At 41.0% G+C, this 23,436-nt stretch overlaps 1 protein-coding gene across 1 annotated transcript in view; it reads left to right on the top strand.

Moving 5' to 3' along the window:
* Positions 1-23,436, top strand: part of CIP2A (cellular inhibitor of PP2A) — a 60,992-nt gene that overhangs the window by 26,202 nt on the left and 11,354 nt on the right. Inside the window, exons 6-12 of the mRNA XM_068265324.1 lie at positions 1,579-1,701; positions 5,000-5,145; positions 7,394-7,469; positions 11,301-11,528; positions 15,646-15,805; positions 17,665-17,806; positions 22,089-22,188. Of these exons, the coding sequence (XP_068121425.1) occupies positions 1,579-1,701; positions 5,000-5,145; positions 7,394-7,469; positions 11,301-11,528; positions 15,646-15,805; positions 17,665-17,806; positions 22,089-22,188 (975 nt within the window). The remainder of the gene's footprint in view (positions 1-1,578; positions 1,702-4,999; positions 5,146-7,393; positions 7,470-11,300; positions 11,529-15,645; positions 15,806-17,664; positions 17,807-22,088; positions 22,189-23,436) is intronic.

Genomic DNA, 23,436 nt, shown 5'->3' with positions numbered 1-23,436 from the left:
GATTGGGATAAAGTTCAATTCTTGGTCGGAGTTTCTCTTTAATTGTTGCTACTGTTCTTTTTCTATTACCACTGTTCCATTATTATTATTACCGTATTAGTGGTAGTTTTTAAATAATCTATGAATTACTTAAACTGGTACATGGGGCATGAGGACTTGGCAGTCTACTACAACCCTCATAGTGAGCAAAAGGGAAGCACAGGCTTGTTTCTGATTTCTGTAAGACCTCCTCTCCGTGCTAAAGTAGCTTATTTACTGAATATATCCCATTGCATTCTGGAATCACTTTCCATATTGTTTTATTAATAGAATACATTGTAATAGCAATGTCCTTTAAACACCTATAAAGTATCTATAGTTTACAACATTTTTCTATTTTTGTTCCTTCCCCCAATGCAGAATAAGTATATCTGAAAAGTAAACAAAAAAAATCTAATTACTATTTTGCTGCTCCAAATAACAGCTTTTTGATCTCAGAAGAGTTTGTAAAACTATTTTAGTTATGTTTGCTTCCCTTCCGCAACTGAATACTGCTTTATTGTTCTAGGGACTGACCATAAACATAATCATTTACTTCAAAATGCTAAATTCTTACAATTCCTACTAACACATTCTCAATAAATTGCTTTATCCACCTGAAAATGTGAAAGTGTAAGAATTGTGGTTAAAATTGAAATGCCCTTTAAGTTGTGTAAATATGAGTTATGTCCAGTCTTCTTTCAAACTCATTTGTAGACTTTCGGTAATAGTTTGGACCTAGGAATGGTGACAAGGTTAATGAAATAACAATTTCTCCTCTTATATTTACACATATTTAAAGAGACACTAAAGCGAAAAAAATATGATATAGTGAATTGGTTGTGTACTATGAATAATTACTAGAAGATTAGCAGCAAAGAAAATATTCTCATACTTTTATTTTCAGGTATATAGTGTTTTTTCTAACATTGCATCATTCTATAATATGTGCAGATTACACAACACTCAGCATTCAAAATGAGTCTTTCAGAGCAGTCTGTGAAGTAATGACCTCTCCTCTAGCAGAGAAAAAGTAAATAGTCCAGGAACAGTTGAGATAATAAAAGTCAGATAACATCCCTCTCCAGGACTAACTTATGCTGGATACACACGGTGCGTTCGTGCACTCGATTTTCCTGTCGATTCCCGTCGATTTGTTTATTTCCAACATGTCCGATTTGGATTTCGATGGATCGTTAGGTCGATTTGGCATACTTTGCATGCGAATCGACCTAACGATCCATCGAAGTCCAAATCGGACATGTTGGAAATAAACGAATCGACGGGAAAATCGAGTGCACGAACGCACCGTGTGTATCCAGCATTAGTCGGAGAGCTTAATGGCTTGTTTGCATAGAGATAACAACTGGAGTTTCTCAACTCTTCCTGTACTGGAAACAATTACACTGATGTATCTGATCTTAATGTTTTATTTCTTAGCTGTGCTACACATACAAATCATAATATCATCATTTTTTTTTCGCTTCAGTGTCTCTTTAAATGTCCTTTAATAAAAAAATGTGAGCATGTAATAACTTGCGCATCATTTTCTTGTTCCAGAATAATGTCAAAGCATTTTATCGTACGTTGATCAGCTTCTTGGCCCACAGCAGTCTGACTGTGGTAGTGTTTGCACTGTCAGTGCTTGCAAGCTTAACCCTGAATGAAGAAGTGGGTGAAAAGGTGAGATGTTTCTGCTCTTCAGTTCCTTCTGCTGATTTGAATTATAATTTCAGTTAGATGCAGCTCTTTTTTTTTTTTTTTAATTTCCTTTTTTACACATTTATATTCTGGCTGTCCTTATAAAGCAGTGGTGACAAAGACATTAGCTAGGTGTCACATGCTCCACTGTTCTATTTAGAAATTTGGCACCTAGCCCATCTTTCAGTTAGGTTCGGACCACACTTGAGCCGCACCTCCAAAGGCCAGTTGGAACAGACAGTGCATTGTCTATTGCAAACTGCCATGTGAATGGATCATGTGGATATTGATAAATTGGAATCCGTTGACATGTCTGTTTGCGATTACATGAAATGTACAAAAAGTGCTCATTTTGCAGCACAAATGTGAACCAAGCCTTACTGATACCGTGACCCGTAAACTGCAGGCAAAACAAGGGTTTCATTTATTCTGGCTTTGGTGTATGAAGAATGTAAAATATTCTGTGGTAGGTGAGGAAAGCTGGCAATAGGCAACATTTATTTTTATTCTTAGCAGTTACAAGACTTGAATATTGACATAATACAATCTTGATACCTAGTGAACCAGTGTTTGCTTTAAGAAATCCACACATGTATAGACTGGATTAATGAGTTTGGATAGAATCTAGCAAGACAAATTAAAACTGATAAGCCAATACACAATTGATATGACATTAATCTTAAATTTGAATAAGGGCAAGCTACATTTACATGTACGCTTTCAATAATTGTCACCCAAAAAGATTGTTGTACAGATACTTAACGACTTGTTCTCATTTATGGACAGGAAAGTGACAAGAATGTTGTAGGGGTCCCCCGATCACAGTAACATGGCATGCAGTAGTGGCAAATACTGGGCACACCACCTAAGTGAATTAAACTTTACAGGGACCTGTGGTCCACTCCGCTATACAAAAAAAGGCATGGTTTCCAAACAATGAAGATTTGTCAGTTTTTCCACATTAAGCACATAACACAGTACGATGAAAGACAATGGACTAGTTTCCATAATCAGAAACTTTTCAACTTGCTTAACACCCTATCCACACATGAAGTCATTATGACAATGAGGAGAGACTAGACAGATTTTTTCCCCATGGACCCTCCAGGGAAGCTCTGCCTCATGCTGTGTATATTTACCAGCTTGTAATCTTATAAGCTGGTAAATATACACAGCATGAGGCAGAGCTTCCCTGGAGGGTCCGTGGGAAAAAATCTGTCTAGTCTCTCCCCATTGTCATAATGACTTCATGTGTGGATAGGGTGTTAAGCAAGTTGAAACGTTTTTGACAGTCCCTAGACTCCAGGAGGGCTGCTTTCTGACTTGGGCGAGAGACTGGCAGGGACAGGAGTCCTATTGCAGGCAAGTAAATACAAATAAATACAAACTTTGTTATTAACCACTTTACCCCCGTGGTACGAATTTCTCCGTCCCTTTTTCCCCCCCTAAAAAACCAAGGGACGGAGAAAGCCGTACCTCCCGCGCTCCCGCCGCTGTCCGCGCTCCCGCCGCTCGTGCTTGCGCTCCCGCCGCTCGTGCACGCTGCCGCTCGCTTGGAGATTAGTGAACGGGAAAATCCATTCCCGTTCGTTGATCTAAGCCCCCGCAATGATCTGCTGCTTCTATGAGAAACGGCGCGATCATTGTGATTTTCCCAGCCTCGTACCGCTTCCTGTAAGCGTCCTTCCGGACGCTTACAGGTCGCATAAACACTAACTCACTGTGGCCATCTTGTGGCCAAATAGTAAAACTACACCCTAAAGCATTTTACATATACAAATACATTAGTTTTACACAATAAATTAACTCATTACCTCCCACACTCCCCAATTATTATTTTTTTTGTAGTTTAAACTAAAAAAAAAAATACAATAAATAAAAAAAACATAAATAGTTACCCTAAGGACTGAACTTTTTAAATATTTATGTCAAGACTGTATAACACTGTTACTTTATAAACTACGGGCTTGTGATTAGGGATGGATGCAAAACTGAAAAAAATGCACCTTTATTTCCAAATAAAATATTGGCACCAAACATTGTGATAGGGACATAATTTAAACGGTTTTATAACCAGGACAAATGGGCAAATACATTTCATGGGTTTTAATTACAGTAGCATGCATTATTTAAAAACTATAATGGCCGAAAACTGAAAAATATTTTTTTCACACATTTTTTCCTGTTTTCCCATTAAAACACATTTAGAATAAAATAATTCTTGGCATAATGTCCCACCTAAAGAAAGCCTAATTGGTGGCGAACAAAACAAGATATAGTTCATTTCATTGCGATAAGTAATAATAAAGTTATAGACGAATAAATGGAAGGAGCGCTGAAAGGTGAAAATTGCTCTGGTGTTCAAGGGGTAAAACCCCTCAGTGGTGAAGTGGTTAAGCACATTTTTTAAATTTATTTTATTTTTGCACTAACAATAACCAATTCCAGTGCTTCCTGTCAATTTAATCTTACAATTTATTTTCATTCTTCTTGGGGAAGGTGGGTTCCCCAGAAGACAGGCCAGCAGCAGGTGAAAAATATACACCCCCATCCTAAGCGCCCTCCACCTCCTTTTTAAATATACGGTAACTGTAGTTTCCATAATCGCTTTTAAATATGTACAAGGAAAGAAACTTGACAGCATGCTGCATTTTTTTCGGATAACCCGTTTCTTATGTATTGTCAATACCCTAGATGCATGGGGAAATTTGCATAATGGAAGAATGCATGTGAAAATTAATATTCTTGTGGATAGTGATGGCTCGAACTGTTCATAGGTGAACGTTTTGTGGCGAACGTTCGCAAAGTATGTATATATAGGTGTCTATAAGGGTTTGAAAATCTTTTTTTTTTTTTTTTTCTGTTATTGATACTAAAACAGGCATGCGAGTATATGCTGCCTTATCTGTGTATTTTTTTTTTTTTTTTTTGTGCTGCGATTAATAAACTCTGTAGATTGGGATACAAGTGGCTGTAAGACTAGCTGTGATGATAGCAGAAGAGGTGGTCATTTCTTATGTTCTTGAACGTCACTTGGTGCTGTAGTGAGTGCTGCTAAGTAAGTGCTCACTGTAGAGTGCAGACAGCTGTCACAGCAAGGTCAAGCACCTCTGTGTCTTCTGAACAGAGCTGCATTCCTCCATTTGCAACGCACATTCTGTAAGAAAATATATGAATACGCCTTGCAAGGACTCAAACATAAATCTAACATTTTGAATGTTTATTTACGTACTTGATGTGAATGCTGTTATTTACTTTTTTTTTTAACTGCATTTTATAGCTTTTTCATTCCAGGAATATACATCAAACATTTCAGTTAATATTTAACATTCTTGTCAATGGAGATGGGACGTTAACAAGAAAGTACTCCGTTGACCTTCTTATGGATCTACTGAAGAATCCCAAAATTGCAGATTATCTGACAAGGTAGTGCTTTTTAGCTAACCGCCTTGCTCACTGTGAGACATTGCTGATGGTATAGTTCAGGAGAGGAACTTACGGTCAAGAGGAGAGCAGCAGTGATGAGGCTGAGTGATAGGGGAGCCTATTCTTGCATACCCATTCACTGTATATTGTATCACTACTCCATTTGTTTCCTGATTCAGACCTGTTTAATTTTGACCTGCTTTACACTAGCAGGTCAAAACTAAACAGATACTCTCCTAAGGAGAGGGAAGGCTCTAGGTCGTATACAGCAGTGGTCCTCAAACTAAGGCCCGCAGGCCGAATACGCCCCCGAGGCTTTTTCATTGGCCCCCCAAACCAAAATGTATAACTTATAGATGTGCCCCACTGCACCCTTAAATATCAGCGGCCTGCATAAAGAATAGCATTGCTGGCACCACCCAACCACATACTGTAGAAGCCAGCATGCAGTCATTACCTGGCTTCCAATCCAATTCTGCATCAGGTGACACTGCTGTCCAACTGGATGGGAAGGTTGTCACCTGGGTATCCTTCACTGCTGCACAAAGATGTTCTTTGGGGCGCCGCATGACTGAATGCCTGCTGCTGGGAGTTCTCCTCCGGGCATGACTGGGGGAATCAATACCTAGATTCAATGTAATGTTTTTCAACATCATTTTATGTATGTTCCGGTCCCCCGGCAGTCTGTAGTATGTTGACCTGGCCCTTGACTGAAAAAGTTTGGGGACCTCTGGTATAGAGTCTTCCCGTTTTTCCTAGGGTACTCACGTTCCAGAGCTGGATCCCCCGTTATGGGTCGGAGACTGCTCATTTCCGATGCTGTAGGAGGCTTCAGCAATCTTCGAAAGCCCAAATGCTCCTGAGGATGGACTGATCCGTACTGCGCATGCACGAGCAAGTATTCTTGCACACTCGCACATGCACAGTATAGAGTGACCCATGTTCATGAGCACTTGGGCTCCTGAAGATTGCTGAAGTCTCCCACAATGGCGGAAATGAGCTCGGAAACTAGCGGAGGAGCGCTGGAACGCGGGCACCGTAGGAGCAATGGGAAGGCTCTATAGGACCCAGAGCCTTCCCTCTCCTTAGGGGAGAATCTGTTTTTGTTTTTTAAACTTGCTCCAGACTTACTTTAAAAACAGTATAAAATTGATAGGGGATATAATTTCTACTTAACTCAGAATCAATTTGATAAGATTGCTCTTCCAAAATGATCTGATTGTGTTGAGGTGTACTGAGCTGAGTAAATAAGACAGAAAATATTTTGCTATATCTAGGGGGAAGTATAATTCTGTAAAAGAAGTCTGTTTGTATTTGATCAGTAATTACCATAGTAATTAAGTCATTCTCATAATTTTGTCTAGCAATGTTATCAGTTAGCTTTAGTGAAGTGTGCAACTCTGCCTTCCAGTGACAAACCAGTTTTTTTTTGTTTTCTGTTGTTGTTTTTTACTGTGTTTAATGTATTATTGCAAAGATGCTATTTATGGGGTATTGGGATACCCTAAGGGGTATTATTTCATACTTTCCTAAACTGTGCTCTGACCTGTGAAGTAGCTTAGTCTTCAGATAATGGCTGTTGGTAGTGAGAAACTGCCCACCAGAGTGCTTGGCAGCAGTGGCAGTATACATCTGATGTTAAACCCTTACCACATCACCCAGATTTTAAACCACTTCTAGAATAAGAGATTCGTTTTCCTTTTTATTTAGTTGTATTACAAGAGATAGCCATTAAGTTACAATGTAGTATATAGGCTATATAAAGGATAGATTCAACATGGTTAGCTTAAATGGCTTGGATTCTTGAAGATATCCATGTTTTAGGATGTTTGTCTGAAGCCAATTCTGGAGTAATCAGTGGACTTTTTTTATTTTTTTTAAAGGACAACTGAAGCGAGAGTAATATGGAGGCTGCCATATTTATTTTCTTTTAAACAATACCAGTGGACTGGCTGCCCTTCTGATCTTCTGCCTCTAATACTTTTAGCCATAGGCCCTGAACAAGCATGCAGCATATCAAGTGTTTCTGACATTGTCAGGTCTGACAAGATTAGCTGCCTGCTTTTGTTTCTGGTGTGATTCGGGCACTACTTCAGCTATATAGATCAACGGGCTTCCAGGAAACTGGTATTGTTTAAAAGGAAATAAATATGGTAGCCTACATTCAGTTGTTGTTTAAGGCTTTCAGTGCTTTTCTGTTGTGGAATTGTATTTAGAACAGTTATATCACATTTTTTATCTCCCTTAGATATGAGCACTTTAATTCATGCCTTAATCAGGTCTTGGGACTTTTGCATGGACAGGATCCCGATTCTTCTTTTAAGGTACATAGACTAGTTTTGCTTTAGTAACTGTGACCTAATAGATGTGAATTATTATAGATGTGATTTATATTTAACTACATTATACCAAATTAAAGTTCTGACACAAGATACATATATAATCTATGTGCTGTTCTGCATCTTCACGTGCTGACTGCCCTGCTTCTGCTCCAACTTCACTACTGTGATTTAGGTTAACAAAGGAGATGTGCAGTAACATCCATCCATCAAATTCAACCTCTTTACTCTCTGTGCACCTTAATGTAGAGTAGGCAAAAGGCGACAAGGGTATATATGCCTTTCCAACTAAATAAAAAATGCCTGTTGTTCATCCCTGGGGCCTGTAGCGCCAAATATGAGCAACTTACTCAATTATTTACAATGATTACTGGTATATTTTTGACAAGAAAGGAGACAAATCTATCACCAGATCATCTAAGGTGCTTTTGGCCAAATTTCCCCCTGTCGGAATTGGCTACTCTTTGTAATGTAACGAAAAAGGGGTCCATCTGACCTTCGAGCTGTGGCAAGTATATTTTTTTGTTTGAAAAAAGACCACATCTGTGACCCATGCAGACTAGGGACCTCAACATGATCCTGTTCAAGAAAAGTTACCTAGTTCCTGTCATTTCCTGTTACCCACTAGCAATGTTCTAGTATTTTGTGAACAATATCTTCAAGGACTTTCTCAATCTGTTTATGGCAGTGTATCTGACTAGTATCCTAATTTTCAGAACAAGAACACATAATCCATTTCAAAAAGCCTTTGGCTTTTATTCAAACCCACAGGATATATGCCAAACCACAAAACTGCAATCTTGAAAAGGACATAGCCCACTTCTTAGACTCATCACTTCCACAGAAGTAAGCTCTACACCAACAATTAAGTTACCTTCTCTTGGACCAGTAGAAGCTTCTAAAGGGTTCAATAATTTAAACCCATTATTCACTACAGCTCCAAATTCTAGCACTTCCAAATCTAATCTTGTTGTTCACTTTTGAAGTTGATGCTTCAGATGGTCATGGTCATCAATAATTGCTGACCAACGCGTTTCAAGTCAGTCTTTGTATACTAGTTGTAGTTAATGTCTTAAATGGAACCTGAAGCGAGTAAAATTATTTAAACTAAACACATGACGTATACAAAGTGAGAGAAAAAGCACCGGCACTAAATGCAGCACGGAGGATGTAACCACAAACGGTCTTACCTGCAGCGTGCTCCACAAACGTTCAAATTGCAGTCCAAGAAAAAAGATGATGGGCATCTGCTGCATAAAAACCCTTTATTGTGGTGGGTGGACACAGTGGCCAGATGATAGCCATGACAACGCACAATGCCTAGCTCAGTACACGCTGCACCGCCCAATAAAAATGTCTCGGTAAGGCCACGTGAGCGGGGAGACCTGTGGCCAGATGATAGCCATGACAACGCACAATGCCTAGCTCAGTACACGCTGCACCGCCCAATAAAAATGTCTCGGTAAGGCCACGTGAGCGGGGAGACCTGTGGCCAGATGATAGCCATGACAACGCACAATGCCTAGCTCAGTACACGCTGCACCGCCCAATAAAAATGTCTCGGTAAGGCCACGTGAGCGGGGAGACCTGCAATGATGGCCTATGTGAGAGGAGGGCGGTGCGGAGTATGCCAATGAAATAGGCAGTGACCCTCAGCGGCAAGAAAGGTTGCTATGGCAACCGGAGATACGCACGTCTGCTGAACGGCCGCTCCCCTGTCACATAGAACGCAGGATGTGAGATAGGCGGGGAGACTCGCGGCCAATTGGCTGGAGGTATCCACCGGATGTGATGCAGGAGACGGAGAGGGGGCAGTGTCAGAATCGGCGTGGCGTGCGTTCCAAGCCGGCTGCTGGGCGGAGGTGAGTGAGATGGCCACCATTTAAAAGATTGTATGTTGCTGTACATGTTTGTCTCTGAAGAAGCAAAGTCCATCTTTGCGAAACAGCTGTCAGACATCACTTTTTTCCCCCCACTGCTGTAACCACTGTGTCCACCCACCACAATAAAGGGTTTTTATGCAGCAGATGCCCATCCTCTTCTTCTTTTTTCTTGGACTGAAACACATGACGTAGCTGCAAATGAATATTACATACTTACCTCACCGTCTGTTAATCTCAGAAGGTCACCATTTTCTTCTTACAGTGATCCCTTCCAATTCTGACAATATTTTGTCAGAACTGAAATATACCAGTTGCTATCAGTTATATATCAGCAGCTGTCAGTTACAACTGAATGTGCAAGGTAATGTCCATGTTTCCCTATGGCTCAAGTGGATGATATTACAGTTTAAAAGTGCTGACCAGGAAGCTGTTATGGGGTAATGGCCATTTTTAAAATGCAGGCCGAAGAATTTCATTGATCACAGTGGAGAAATGGGACACAGGAGAGGAGAAAAAGATTGTGGAGTAGACTACACAGGGGGTAAATATGACCTGTGTATGATTATTTGGACTTTTTATTTTCAGTTCAGGTACTCTTGAAAGAGAACCTGAGGCAGGTATTTTGAATCCTAAGAGAACACAGAGGCATGATCTGTGCATAATCACATGCCTCTGTGTCTCACTACTGCCGCCTCTAGTGTCTCCCCCCCCCCCCCCCCCTCTCCGGGCGTATCTGGGTATAGTCTCGCCCATGGCAAACGCTGGACTTTCCTCACCATGCAAAGGAGCCAGGAGGTGCTTGAACCTGGGAGGGAGGGTTTGATATGCGCCCCCCCCGGTAGGTGAGTGACAAAGGGCGCCTATAGCAGGATCCTTATGTGCACCCCTCTACATCCGCCTCTGCCCCTCCCCCCCGTCTGCTGTGCCCCCCCCCCCCCCCCCCTGTAAACAGCACCAGGCTAGCGACAATCTCCTTGTCGCTAGCCTTCTATTTACCTGTCATTCAGTCAGCGCTCCCCTGCCGCTGCCCGCAAAGCACCTCCCAGGTCAAGGCTTGGCTTCCGATTGGAGGAAGCTCATAGAGATTGAATGACAGTCTGCAGGTAAATAGAAGGTTAGTGACAAGGATGTTGTCTCTAGCCTGGAGCTTTTTACAGGGGGGCACAGCAGACCGCAGAGGGGGGGGGCGCGCTAAAGGCGGTAATAGCGAGACACAGAGGCAGGTGATTATGCACAGGACTTGCATCTGTGTTCTCTGTGTGATTCAAAATACCTGCCTCGGGTCAATTTTACCACTTCAAAGTAGTATGCGAACTTACCTGCACAGTCTGTTCACAGTATTTAAAATCTGTTGACCCTTATACTACATGGAGGTGGTAAAATTGGCCAATCAAAATCGGATATGTGTACCAGGCTTTAGGCACTGGAATTAGAGGATAATCGTAACAAACAACTTGGTGACTATAGATGCTCTTATGCCATAACATAATTGTGGCATCTTTCAACAATGGCAGATTGTATATTTCCTCATGATAGGTTTATTTAATAGTTATCCACAGCTGAAAGACTTATTGTTCATGTTTTCAGCATTTGGAAACTCTGTTACTGGATGGTGCTGCATTAATCTTTTCTGTTCTACACATAACTTGGTGTATGTGCAGGAAATGCCTTACTGGGGATAATAGTTGTAGCATAGCACTGTGCAGATAAATTGTTACTTAGAGCCTTGTATCATCATTTCAACAATTCAAGTTTGAGGAGTTTTTAGAAGTGTACTGCAGAGTAGGGCAGCAGTGGAATGCTAGTGGCTGAATGCAGCATTTGGGGTATCTTTGCAGCCTTTTAAGTCTTAATTTTCTCTTAATACAACATTTAATTATGCATATGCTGAATATTTGTTTTATTTATAGTTTCATGTACTTTTATTTTTAAGGTCTTAGAATTACTCCTGGCTTTTTGCACTGTCAGGAACCTGCGACACCATCTACGACAGGCTATCTTGGAGCAGACTGGTACTGCTTGTGGAGGAAGTGGGAGACTGGGGCCCCGTACAAAATCTCTTGAACCTGCAGTGGCTCTTGTTCATTGGTCAAGCCACGCATTGGAAGCGCCTCAGAACTGTGCAGTTTTAGCTTTGGAGCTCTTTAAAGAAGTATTTGCTGTAGGTTTTTATGTGGTGTCCATCTTTTAATCGTAATCAGCCTTTGTTAAATGTGATGTGAAAACCCTTCTTTAACCGCTTCTGGACCTTGTTAATTGAAATCTACACCCTGTTTGGGACCTGTTATCTCTGCCAGGGCCAAGATTTAAATTTCTGCTCCACTCTCGCTGCTCTCCAGGCACTGCACCCCACTCGCTCTACTGTTATGACAGCAGAGCTCTGTTAGGGCCTGTACACACTGCTGCGCTTTTAAAATGGCATGCGATTTTTAAAAGCGCAAGCCTTCATGAGAATAGGAAAAGCGCATCGCAGCAGTGTGTACAGGTCTCCGCGATTTTCATTATTTTTCAAAAGACCTTGCGATTAAAAAGCGCATGCGATTTGAAAAGCGCAAGCGCAGCAGTGTGTACAGGCCCTAAGCCGGTCAGGAGCCAATGAAATTGGCTCCTGACTTGCTCTTGGACCTCTGCTCTCATACTGAAAGCAGAGCAAGTGAGCTTCAGCAACAGGAGAGTGCCATGAAAAGCGAGAGAGACGGGTCCATGCGGTGTGACGTTGGTGAGCCCCATTTTCTGACCAAAAATTCTCTGGTCCTGAAGGGGCCAGAGACTGCTGGTCTGGCAACGGTTAAAAACAGAAGCCACTCTTAAAGTAGGTTCACACTCAAATTTTTAAATTGTTGCACTAGTGCATTACACACAGTAAAAATGACTATGAAGCACTATAAGATCCTCTGTTATTTAAAAAATATTTATACTTTACTGAAGCTAACTGGTATTATTGCCAGCTGCAAGATAAATTATCAGATTGCTTCCTAATTAAGTAATTAGTAAGCAAGTAAAGGAATGTTATGTGATTCCCCCTGAATCCAGCATTAAATGTTGTCATAATCTGACAGCGATTTGGCTGTACCATTGACCATTTGATTTGATCATTTAATAGAATCGAGAATGAATAGTGTGTTCCAGTATGCTCAACCGATGAAAACTTACTTAAGTCGATTGCTTAATAAAGTCGATAACTTTGTTGATTGAATCAGAATTGCTTGACTTTTCTACCTTGCTTACACGTTATTACACTTCCAAAATAATCTTATAACCCTGGTTGGCAAAGGCAAATAAGGTAAAAAGTTTGGGTACTTATCCGTTAGCCAGGCGCATCCTCTAGGTGGCGACAAAACTCCACCAGAGTTACATCTTTCCCTACTATCCATGTCGGCCTGGAGGGGGAATAGTAATTAGCACCACCTGCCGGATGCGCCCTGCTAACGGATAAGTACCAAAATTTGTTTTAAAGGGACTCCGAGCAGTGCAGAAACTATGGAAAGATGCATATCATTTTAAAGCACTCTTTCTCCTCTTTCCAATGATATATAAACCATATATATTTCAATCGCGGAAATAGAGAAAACTAAAAGGCGTAGGGCGACGATTTAGGTGTCGCCAGAAAGAGGAGAAAGAGAGCTTTAAAATAATATCCATCTTTCCATAGTTACTTGTAGTTACACCTAAATCGTCACCCTACGCCTTTTAGTTTTCTCTATTCTTGCGATTGAAATCGCAGCCGCGGCAAATTCAATCGCGAAAATAGCGAAAACTAAAAGGCGTAGGGTGGTGGTTTATATATCATTGGAAAGAGGAGAAAGAGAGCTTTAAAATAATATGCATCTTTCCATAGTTTCTGCACTGCTCGGAGTCCCTTTAACTCTTCCAGTACCTTGAAAAACAATTGGATAGTTTTAGCTTGTGTTTAATGCTTTAGATTTGTCCAACCCTGTCCTCAAGGCCCATTGGCAGTACATGTTTTGCAGAAAACCATGAACATTCACAGGTGGGGTAATTAGTGTCTCAGCAGAGCTGATTAACTTCCTCTGTGGATTTCCACAAAACATGCATTGTTGGTGGGCCTTGAGGACAGGGTTGGGGAACACTGCTTTAGACTGTAGACAGTGGCTGGATGGTGTACTGGTTAAGGGCTCTGCCTCTGACATGGGAGACCTGGGCTCGAATCTCGGCTCTGCCTGTTCAGTAAGCCAGTAATTCAGTAAGGAGTTCATTGGGCAAGACTCCCTAACACTGCTACTGCCTACTGAGTGCGCTCTAGTGGCTGCCTCGCAAGCGCTTTGAGTCCGACAGGAGAAAGGCGCTATACAAATACTGCCATTATTATTACTGCCATTATAGATGAAATTTTGAATACTGTAGAATACCACTTTGATTTGGAGCTAGAAAGGTCAGTACATAAGATCACCACTTTACATTGAAAAAAAAAAGTAGAAGTGCTGAATTAACATTTTTCATTAATCTTTTAATAAGATAGAATTACTGTGCATAAGAGTGAACATTTAAAATTATTATATTTTTTTTTTAGTAATACAGAAGTCTGGCATATTCCTATTACATTGCAAAATAGTACTTAATGGCTGTAACTGCTGCATGTAATCTTTTATCGCTGGCGGCACAATAGAATTCACTCATGGCGTAGCCAATATAAATTTGTGCAATGTGGATTGATCGATCAATTGAGCCACGTATAGTCACCAAGGATAATAATGACAATTCAACATAAGCTGGTAAAATAATGATTCCCAGCAAGAACAGTCCTTATTTCAGAACAAAGCATATGGCAACAAACTTTTCCTATTTGAATAAGGCAGATGATCACCAGTTCCTTCATACCAAGAACAGACATTAAAGTTCTTCATCATTGGTTCCATACACAACGCAGCATAACAAAACTTCAGGGGACCAACAATAGCAAACAATTCAGTGTCATAGGTTTTTCAGATAAACCAGGCATCTGTTGGTGCACAGCTAACAATTGCTCAAGTGACAATTCATCGCAGTGGATCTCCAATATTGGCCACAACATCTTTGAACTTGTGTGCCATCCATAAAAGAGCAGCCGGATGGTGTTCTAGCGTGGCCACCCTTCGATTATCCACTACCACATGGATGACAGTGTATTTCGCAGACAAGCCCAGTTGCTCTCCGCCAGACCAACTAGGATGACGCAGCTTTAAGTCTGCATGTTTTGCTCTGCCCATGAGGCTTTGTCAGGAAGTACTGCATCAGAACGTACATGCTTTCAATTCTCTTTTCACTCCATATAGTCACGGCTTTTCATAGTGTATTAAATATATCAGCACCATCTAGTGACCATTACTTTGCCTTGACAGTAAACCTGTTAATAAAAAAAAAACTTTTTAAATGAAGCAACATCTTGTGGCCCAATTATCCAACTACAACAGTTACTAAGAAGATGAGGGATTCTACAATCCCTTACATTTATTTTAATATAAATTAAAAAAAAACTTGTTTAAAGGGATGAAATAGAACAGATCCCTCTACCTACTTCCCTCCCACACGTCATAAATACATATTACCAATATTCACAAATATGACTATTTGATTTAATACCCCTTTCTAGGAGAAAACTCACTACATAAGCAGTGTCGTCCTGTATATATCAATCCTGCTGAAATTCCTACCGATACCCTAACTAACAGATGGTAATTTTAACATTTTAACACTGGCACTCAATACTACCACAGCTAATAAATTACAGAAACTCTTTTAGATTTACCGTAGATCAGTATTGAGCCCTAATGGGGAAAGTTTAAGTGTATATCCAGTAACTTTCTTTTCTGTATAGTTATACCTTGCTTCCCTAGATTAAGGTGATGAATACCCTTTACTTTTAGGCCTCTAGTATCAGATTTATGATAAGTGGCAAAGTGCAATGAATTTTTTTTTTTTTTTTACCTCTTTGGAAGATTTATAGATGTCCCTGATATGCTCCTGAGTGCAAGGTTTTAGATCGTTTCATTTTACTGATCTATTGTTTGCCACTGAGGCAGGCATCTGATATGCTACATTAGTGGTCATACAGTTTTTATAGGGCTTCTTATGCTAAAATTCTTCTCTTCACTCGCATTAATGAACACGTCAGTAACCTCCACAAACTCACAAATCAAACAATTATTACACCTGGTCATGCCATTCACTTCCTCTACAGATTGCCACCAAATGAGACCCAGAAGCTGCATGCATGGATACACAGTATGAATTTAAAATGACTGCAAGCTTTACCCAACCATTTTTATTTGTTTCTGCAGGATGCCATTGATACAGGTTCCAGCCAGTCAGCTGAACGTTTTGTAGACCTTCTACTTCCTGTTATTCTTGATCATCTTCTTGTACCTGATCAAACATTGGAAGAAGTGCTAATTAAGAGAAAATGTGAAAGGACTGGGAAAGCACTAGATGTCCTCATTAATATCCTTTACTATGTATTCCACTTTATTTAAAGAGGCCATCCTTTTATGTTCTGATCTCCCCAATGAGACAAGATGTATTTGACGGTAGAGATAAAGGCTCATGCACCCCTACCAACAAACTGTCCAACTATCTTCCAAACTTGTCTGTTGGAAGATAAGTTGGGTGTGTGCATGGCTGGCAAACAACCAGATAACCGGTTGATTGCCAGATCCAACCGGAGGATCAATCTGACCAACTATCATGCATGTTGGAATGTGTGTACAAGTCTTTTGAACAACTTTGTTGTTTTTAAATGCAGACGTTGTGCAGTTTGTAGTTTAGCTTCCACACATAGTATTTAAAAAGAAACTCCGACCAAGAATTGAACTTTATCGCAATCAGTAGCTGATACCCCCTTTTACATGAAACCTCTATTCCTTTTCACAAACAGACCATCATGGGGCGCTGTATGACTGATATTGTGGTGAAACCCCTCCCACAAGAAACTGAGGACCGTGGTACTCCTGGGAGTTTCCTGTTTGTGAACCTTGTTGCATTGTGGGAAATGGCTGTTTACAGCTGTTTCCAACTGCCAAAAAGCATGCAGCAGCTACATCACCTGCCAACAGTAAAAATGTCACCATGTAATGTCAGAATGTAAATCAGGGATTTAAAAGATTTTACAATGGTCAAACACTGACTAAATCATTTATACATAATTATTGTAAAAATGAAGCACTTTTTTAATTACATTATTTTCACTGGAGTTCCTCTTTAAGTGAGTTGGTTGTTTGGCGTGTGTATGTACTTGTCATGTAAACAACTTGGTGTACGGTTGGTCATGTTATGCGGTTGGTTGTGCATAAAGCTGGACGTGTGTGTAAGCCTTAAAGAGGAACTCCAGTGAAAATAATGTAATAATAAAAGTGCTTCATTTTTAGAATAATTATGTATACATGATTGTCAGTGTTTGCTCATTGTAAAATCTTTTAAATCCCTGATTTACATTCTGACATTTATTACATGGTGACATTTTTACTGTTGGCAGGTGATGTAGCTGCTGCATGCTTTTTTGGCAGTTGGAAACAGCTGTAAACAGCTATTTCCCACAATTCAGCAAGGTTCACAGACAGGAAACTGCCAAGAGTACGTACTTTTCTTGTTTCTTGTGGGCGGGGTTTCACCACAATATCAGTCATACAGCGCCCCCTGATGGTCTGTTTGTGAAAAGGAATAGGGGGGTATCAGCTACTGATTGGGATACAGTTCAATTCTTGGTCGGAGTTTCTCTTTAACCTCCTTAGCGGTATGGACGACTTAATACGTCCATTACCGCCGGAGGTCGCCGCTTAGGCCCCGCTGGGCCGATTTGAATAAATTTTTTTTTTTTTTAAACACGCAGCAAGCACTTTGCTTGCTGCGTGTCTTACCTGATCGCCACCGCCTGCCGCGATGCAGGGCCCCCCCAGGCGAGACCCCATGCGCTGCCTGGCCAATCAGTGCCAGGCAGCGCTGAGGGGTGGATCGGGTCTCCCTGTGACGTCACGACGTGCGTCGCCATGGCAACGGGGGAAGCCCTAAAGGAAATCCCGTTTCAGAACGGGATTTCCTTATGGCTTACAGCGCCGGCGGCGATCGGAGGGGTGGGAGGGATGCGGAAGGGAGGGGGGCATCATGTAGCTAGCGCTAGGCTAGCTACATGATTGAAAAAAAAATAATTAAAAAATAGCGCTGCGCTGCCCCCTGGCGATCTTTAATAAAACGCCAGGGAGGTTAAGAAAAGCTACACTTGTTCTAAAATCAGTAAGTCCAGACAGGTGATTCTGAGCTCCTTCACTTCACTGGAGTGTATCATTCTTTTCCTTAACCATTCCTACCTCTTTGTGGTGATGATGCCTTAAGGTCCCGAATCGCTAGGACACTGGCTGCCAACAGATGTGTTGCACTGGTAGAATATCAGTTCTCTTTCAGTGGTCTAGATACAAGTTTTGTTGCCAAAATGATGGACTCTGACCTTTCGTAAGTTTATTGCTATTGCTGCAACATATATATATATTGTAACTTTTATAAAACTGTAAGGGAAATAAAGCTACCAGTTAATAAAAATGGAATGGCTTTTCATGAAGCACAAAAAAAGGGACACGAGAGCCCAATATAGTGTAGTAAGTATGGTATAGGGAGTATGATCGAGTAAGTAGAGTAATACCCACAAACCAAGGTTACCTGTTAGGCAACCACTATATATGCAGGTTGGGAGATTAGACCTGTCCCCACTAAGGATTAAGAAGTCGCTCTCTATAGAATAGAAGAGGTATGGTCCCCTTCCACCAAGGGTGGACACATGCATTGTATATAATGATCAGAGACTCCAAAAGAATAAAATAAGCTAAAATTGTTAATATGCTGAGGAGGTCGTGGTGGACTTACCTCCCCAAAGCAGACATAGAACTGTCAATTTCAAAAACACATCATCTTATTGACATACTCCAAAAAAGTGTTGCAATGCTTTTCAAGGGCATCCACACGCTTCATCAGGCAGTAAAAAAGGAGGTGCTTGGCGTTATACTGCCCCAATACTGCTCATATACTCTTTGTTCACTGCCTGATGAAGTGGGTGGATGCCTGTGAAACACTTGCTTATTTTATTCTTTTGGCGCCTCTGTTCATTATATTTGCATAAAGAATTAATCATTGGCATGCAAAATCTGTTTGTCCCTGTGCAAAGTTCTGCTTCAACCTGGGTACTGCTGGTCCCCATAGAGCACCGAAGAATAGGGTAAACTGCGTGCCAGGACCCCTACCCCGCTGTCTCTTTTGAGGTATAATAGAGCTACAGGGGTTTGCAAAAATATTCGGCCCCCTTGAAGTTTTCCACATTTTGTCATATTACTCCCACAAACGTGGGCAATAACTGCAAAGTGGGGTGTGCGTAATTATTCAGCCTCCTGAGTCAATAATTTGTAGAACCACCTTTTGCTGCAATTACAGCTGCCAGTCTTTTAGGGTATGTCTCTACCAGCTTTGCACATCTAGAGACTGAAATCCTTGCCCGTTCTTTGCAAAACAGCTCCAGCTCAGTCAGATTAGATGGACAGCGTTTGTGAACAGCAGTTTTCAGATCTTACCACAGATTCTCGATTGGATTTAGATCTGGACTTTGACTGGGTCATTCTAACACATAGATATGTTTTGTTTTAAATCATTCCATTGTTGCCCTGGCTTTATGTTTAGGGTCATTGTCCTCCTGGAAGGTGAACCTCCGCCCCAGTCTCAAGTCTTTTGCAGACTCCAAGAGGTTTTCTTCCAAGATTGCCCTGTATTTGGCTCCATCCATCTTCCCATCAACTCTGACCAGCTTCCCTGTCCCTGCTGAAGAGAAGCACCCCCAGAGCATAATGCTGCCACCACCATATTTGACAGTGGGGATGGTGTGTTCAGAGTGATGTGCAGTGTTAGTTTTCTGCCACACATAGCGTTTTGTATTTTGGCCAAAAAGTTCCATTTTGGTCTCATCTGACCAGAGCACCTTCTTCCACATGTTTGCTGTGTCCCCCCACATGGCTTGTGGCAAACTGCAAACGGGACTTCTTATGCTTTTCTGTTAACAATGGCTTTCTTCTTGCCACTCTTCCATAAAGGCCAACTTTGTGCAGTGCACAGCTAATAGTTGTCCTATGGACAGATTCCCCCACCTGAGCTGTAGATCTCTGCAGCTCATCCAGAGTCACAATGGGCCTCTTGACTGCATTTCTGATCAGTGCTTTCCTTGTTCGGCCTGTGAGTTTAGGTGGACGGCCTTGTCTTGGTAAGTTTACAGTTGTGCAATACTCTTTCCATTTCTGAATGATCGCTTGAACAGTGCTCTGTGGGATGTTCAAGGCTTTGGAAATATTTTTGTAGCCCAAGCCTGCTTTAAATTTCTCAATAACTTTATCCCTGACCTGTCTGGTGTGGTCTTTGGACTTCGTGGTGTTGTTGCTCCCAATATTCTCTTAGACAACCTCTGAGGCCGTCACAGAGCAGCTGTATTTGTACTGACATTAGATTACACACAGGTGCACTCTATTTAGTCATTAGCACTCATCAGGCAATGTCTATGGGAAACTGGCTACACTCAGACCAAAGGGAGCTGAATAATTACGCACACCCCACTTTGCAGTTATTTATTTGTAAAAAAAATTGGAATCGTATGATTTCCGTTGCAATTCTCACATGTACACCACTTTGTATTGGTCTTCCACGTGGAATTCCAATAAAATTGACTCATGTTTGTGGCAGTAATATGACAAAATGTGGAAAACTTCAATACTAAATACTTTTGCAAACCACTGTATATTTACTTAAAGTGGTGCCGACCCATTTGCTTCTATTGGTTCCCATAGAGCAGTCATTTACATGCTCTGTAGCTTATGCCTTTTATGTAAAGCATGTCTTTCACATTTTGCAAGCTTTTGTGTCTGCTTTCAAAGGTTTCATAGTGTTTTCACACCATTCTAATATCTTTGACAGATTACAAATACCGTGTAGTGGATTGATTTAAAGCAGAACTCTAGATACAGCTGCGGTTGTCAAATCCACATTTTCTCTCATGCACATCTTCATTCTAGTTAAAGGGAACCTGAAGTGAGTAAAAATATTTAAAATAAACACAACGTAGCTGCAAATTATTATTACAAACCAACCTCACCGTCAGTTCCTCTCAGAAGCTCACCATTTTCTGCTTACAGTACTCCCTTCCAGTTCTGACAATATTTTGTCAGAACTGAAATATACCAGTTGCTATCAGTTACATAGCAGCTGTCAGTTACATCTGAATGTGCAAGGCAATGTCCATGTTTCGCTATGGCTCAAGTAGGCGTTATTACAGTTTAACAGTGTGCCGACCAGGAAGCTGTTATGGTGTAATGGCCATTTTTAAAATGGAGGACGGAGAAATCCATTGATCACAGTGGACAAATGAGACGCAGGAGAGGAGAAAGAGATTGTGTAGACTACACAGGAGGTAAGTATGACCTGTGTATGGTTATTTGGACTTTTTATTTTCAGTTCAGGTTTTCTTTAAAGGACCATGATCATGAAAAATAAGATGTATGTGTTTCCCAAAGTAAAATGCACGATACATTACTTTTTTCCTATGTTGCTGTCACAGTAGGTAGTGAAAATGTCATGTTTGGGGCAAATCCATCTTCTCATGGGGGATTCTCAGAGTTTTCTTTATATTCAAAAGCACTTACTGAATGTAAGAGCTCACTCCAACTGCCATAACAGTGTGCAAGTGAGAAGGGGGTGGCTGCCAGCATCTTTGTATATATATATATTTTTTTCCAGGCAGTGCCTTTGTAAAAATAAAACCCTGAGAATCCACCATGAGATGTACTAATCCAGAACCTGTCAGATTTTTACTACCTGCTTTGAGTGACAGCAACATAGGAAAAAAGTAATTCATTGTGCACTGTACTGTAGGACTAATGTGCTTTTTATATTATGTGTATGCAGTTATTTTAAAATGTACATTTTTTGTGATGTTGGTTCTTTTAAAATAAATTGGGAACTGGTCATTGATCTCATCCTCTAAAATTCTGATTAGAGATACCAACTTTGTGCAGTTGTCAGTTTCCATATATCGGTCAGTGGGCACATGGAGATCAGGGGTGCTCGGCACGTGTAACTACCGTAAGTTTGTGCATGTGGCACTTCATAAGACGTTGATGATTTCCCACTAACAGCAGGAGTCCTTTCACATTGCATTTATTGCGGTGCAATGGGCAATATAATAAAATCGCAACCCAATGCAATTTCATTGCAATGGAAAATGAACATTTGCATGTCAATCACGTGGTGCAGCCATTCTGCCTAAATGATATGCAGCATGCTGTGCGTTTATCGGAATGATGTGCACAATTTTAGTTGCATTGAACTCATTTCTATGTACTGTATGCTTCACAGTATGCATTGCAATCGGAACATGCCATGTGAATTTTCATCACTGTTGAAAGTGCATAGTGAAAAAATACCTTAGTAACTGGAATGTGTCTGTTTCAGAAGTAAGCTGTTGCACTTATCAGGAATGGCAAGTCTAGCCTACTCTTGGCATTTTTCCCCATAAAACCTAGTTTGTGGAGCACGTTGTAGTATTTTCCATTTACCATATATGTAACAGCTGCTTGAATAAACCTTTTTTATAAGTGTATATTTTTGTTGTAGTCAATGGGGTTGCATTGCTGTAGTGATAGAATCAAGATTGTATGATTGTACTACTGCTGCAGTAGTGCTGAACTAATTATTTCTTAAATTCTTAAAGCAATTCTTCTGCAGATGTAATTTTGAAAGCACTGGATCTTATGAGCAGGCTGAAGCAATTGGTAACACATATGGAACCCGCTTTTTACAAGATTTTGCAGGTATGATGGCTTCTCATGCAATTTGACATATTAACTACTTATGTCGTTTATCTACGCCCCTCATGACTTCAGTTCCTGCACAGGGCCGTAGATATGTGTCTATTGCCATGAACGGCCACTGCTTGCTCCCGCACGGGTACTCGTCGCTGTCCATTAACCACAAGATCAGTGAATGGAAACACAGTTCACATTCATGGATCTAAGTGCCGGTATCAATGATCGCCAGCATCAATGAGATGCCTGCCGGCATTATAACAAAGTAATGGTACATACACACTTCAGATAAAAGTCTTTGGAAAAGGCAAGATCACAGACCAATTTTACCCCCTTCCATGTAGTATGAGAGCCATACCTACACAGTCTATTCTTTTGAACTGAACTCCCCATCAGATAAAAACCTTTGCAAGATGCTGCACACACAGATGCTGTACACATACAACAGATCAGTATCTGCAAAAGATCAGTTCCTGCAAAATGCATTCATAGACTATATCTGCAGATCTCATACACACCTTGTTTAGCAGACAATCATCTGTAGATTTGAAGATCTATCCTGGTGGATCTGATCTGCAGATGATTGTCTGTTAAACAAGGTGTGCATAAGATCTGCAGATATCATAGACTATGATAGACTGGGTACATTAATGAAGTTAGTTACCTTATCTAGTTAAGGCTGGGTTTACACTGCATCAGTTGCTGTCAACTATAACGCAACGGACCACTGATGAGCATGAGTTTTCCATTCTTTACTATGGGTCAGTTTACATATAAGTTATAATGCATAGATGTAAACTGACCCATAGGGGAAAAAAAATTCCTTATCAGTTGTCTGTTGCGTTATGGCTGACAGCAACTGATTCAGGGTAATGGTGGCCATACATCAGGCGACTTGGCTGATCGACCATCCAATTCGATTATTATAATCGAATTGGATGAAAATCGGTGCCACAAAGTGTATCCCCGACCAACAAAGCGACCAATTTTGGGACGGAGATTGGTTGCATTGCCGACGAAAACATCCGGCACCTCGCCGCTATGTAATGTCCCTCCGTAAAGTATACATTACCTCTCTGTGGCCTCCGCTTGTCCCCCTGCAGGCTTCTGGGATTCCTCTTCTCCATACATGCCTCACATGGTTTCATTGCAAGGGCGTGCGTGTGACGTCACACGCGCGTCATTATTAGGAAACCACGTGGGGCGTGCGTGTAGGGGGAAGACTTTGGCGCCAGGTGTGTTGCTGACAGATTG

The sequence above is a fragment of the Hyperolius riggenbachi genome, chromosome 2 (genome assembly GCF_040937935.1).
Source record: "Hyperolius riggenbachi isolate aHypRig1 chromosome 2, aHypRig1.pri, whole genome shotgun sequence".
Classification (NCBI taxonomy): domain Eukaryota; kingdom Metazoa; phylum Chordata; class Amphibia; order Anura; family Hyperoliidae; genus Hyperolius; species Hyperolius riggenbachi.
The sequence above is the reverse complement of the archived record's forward strand: the minus strand, read 5'-3'. Positions and strand labels throughout refer to the sequence as shown.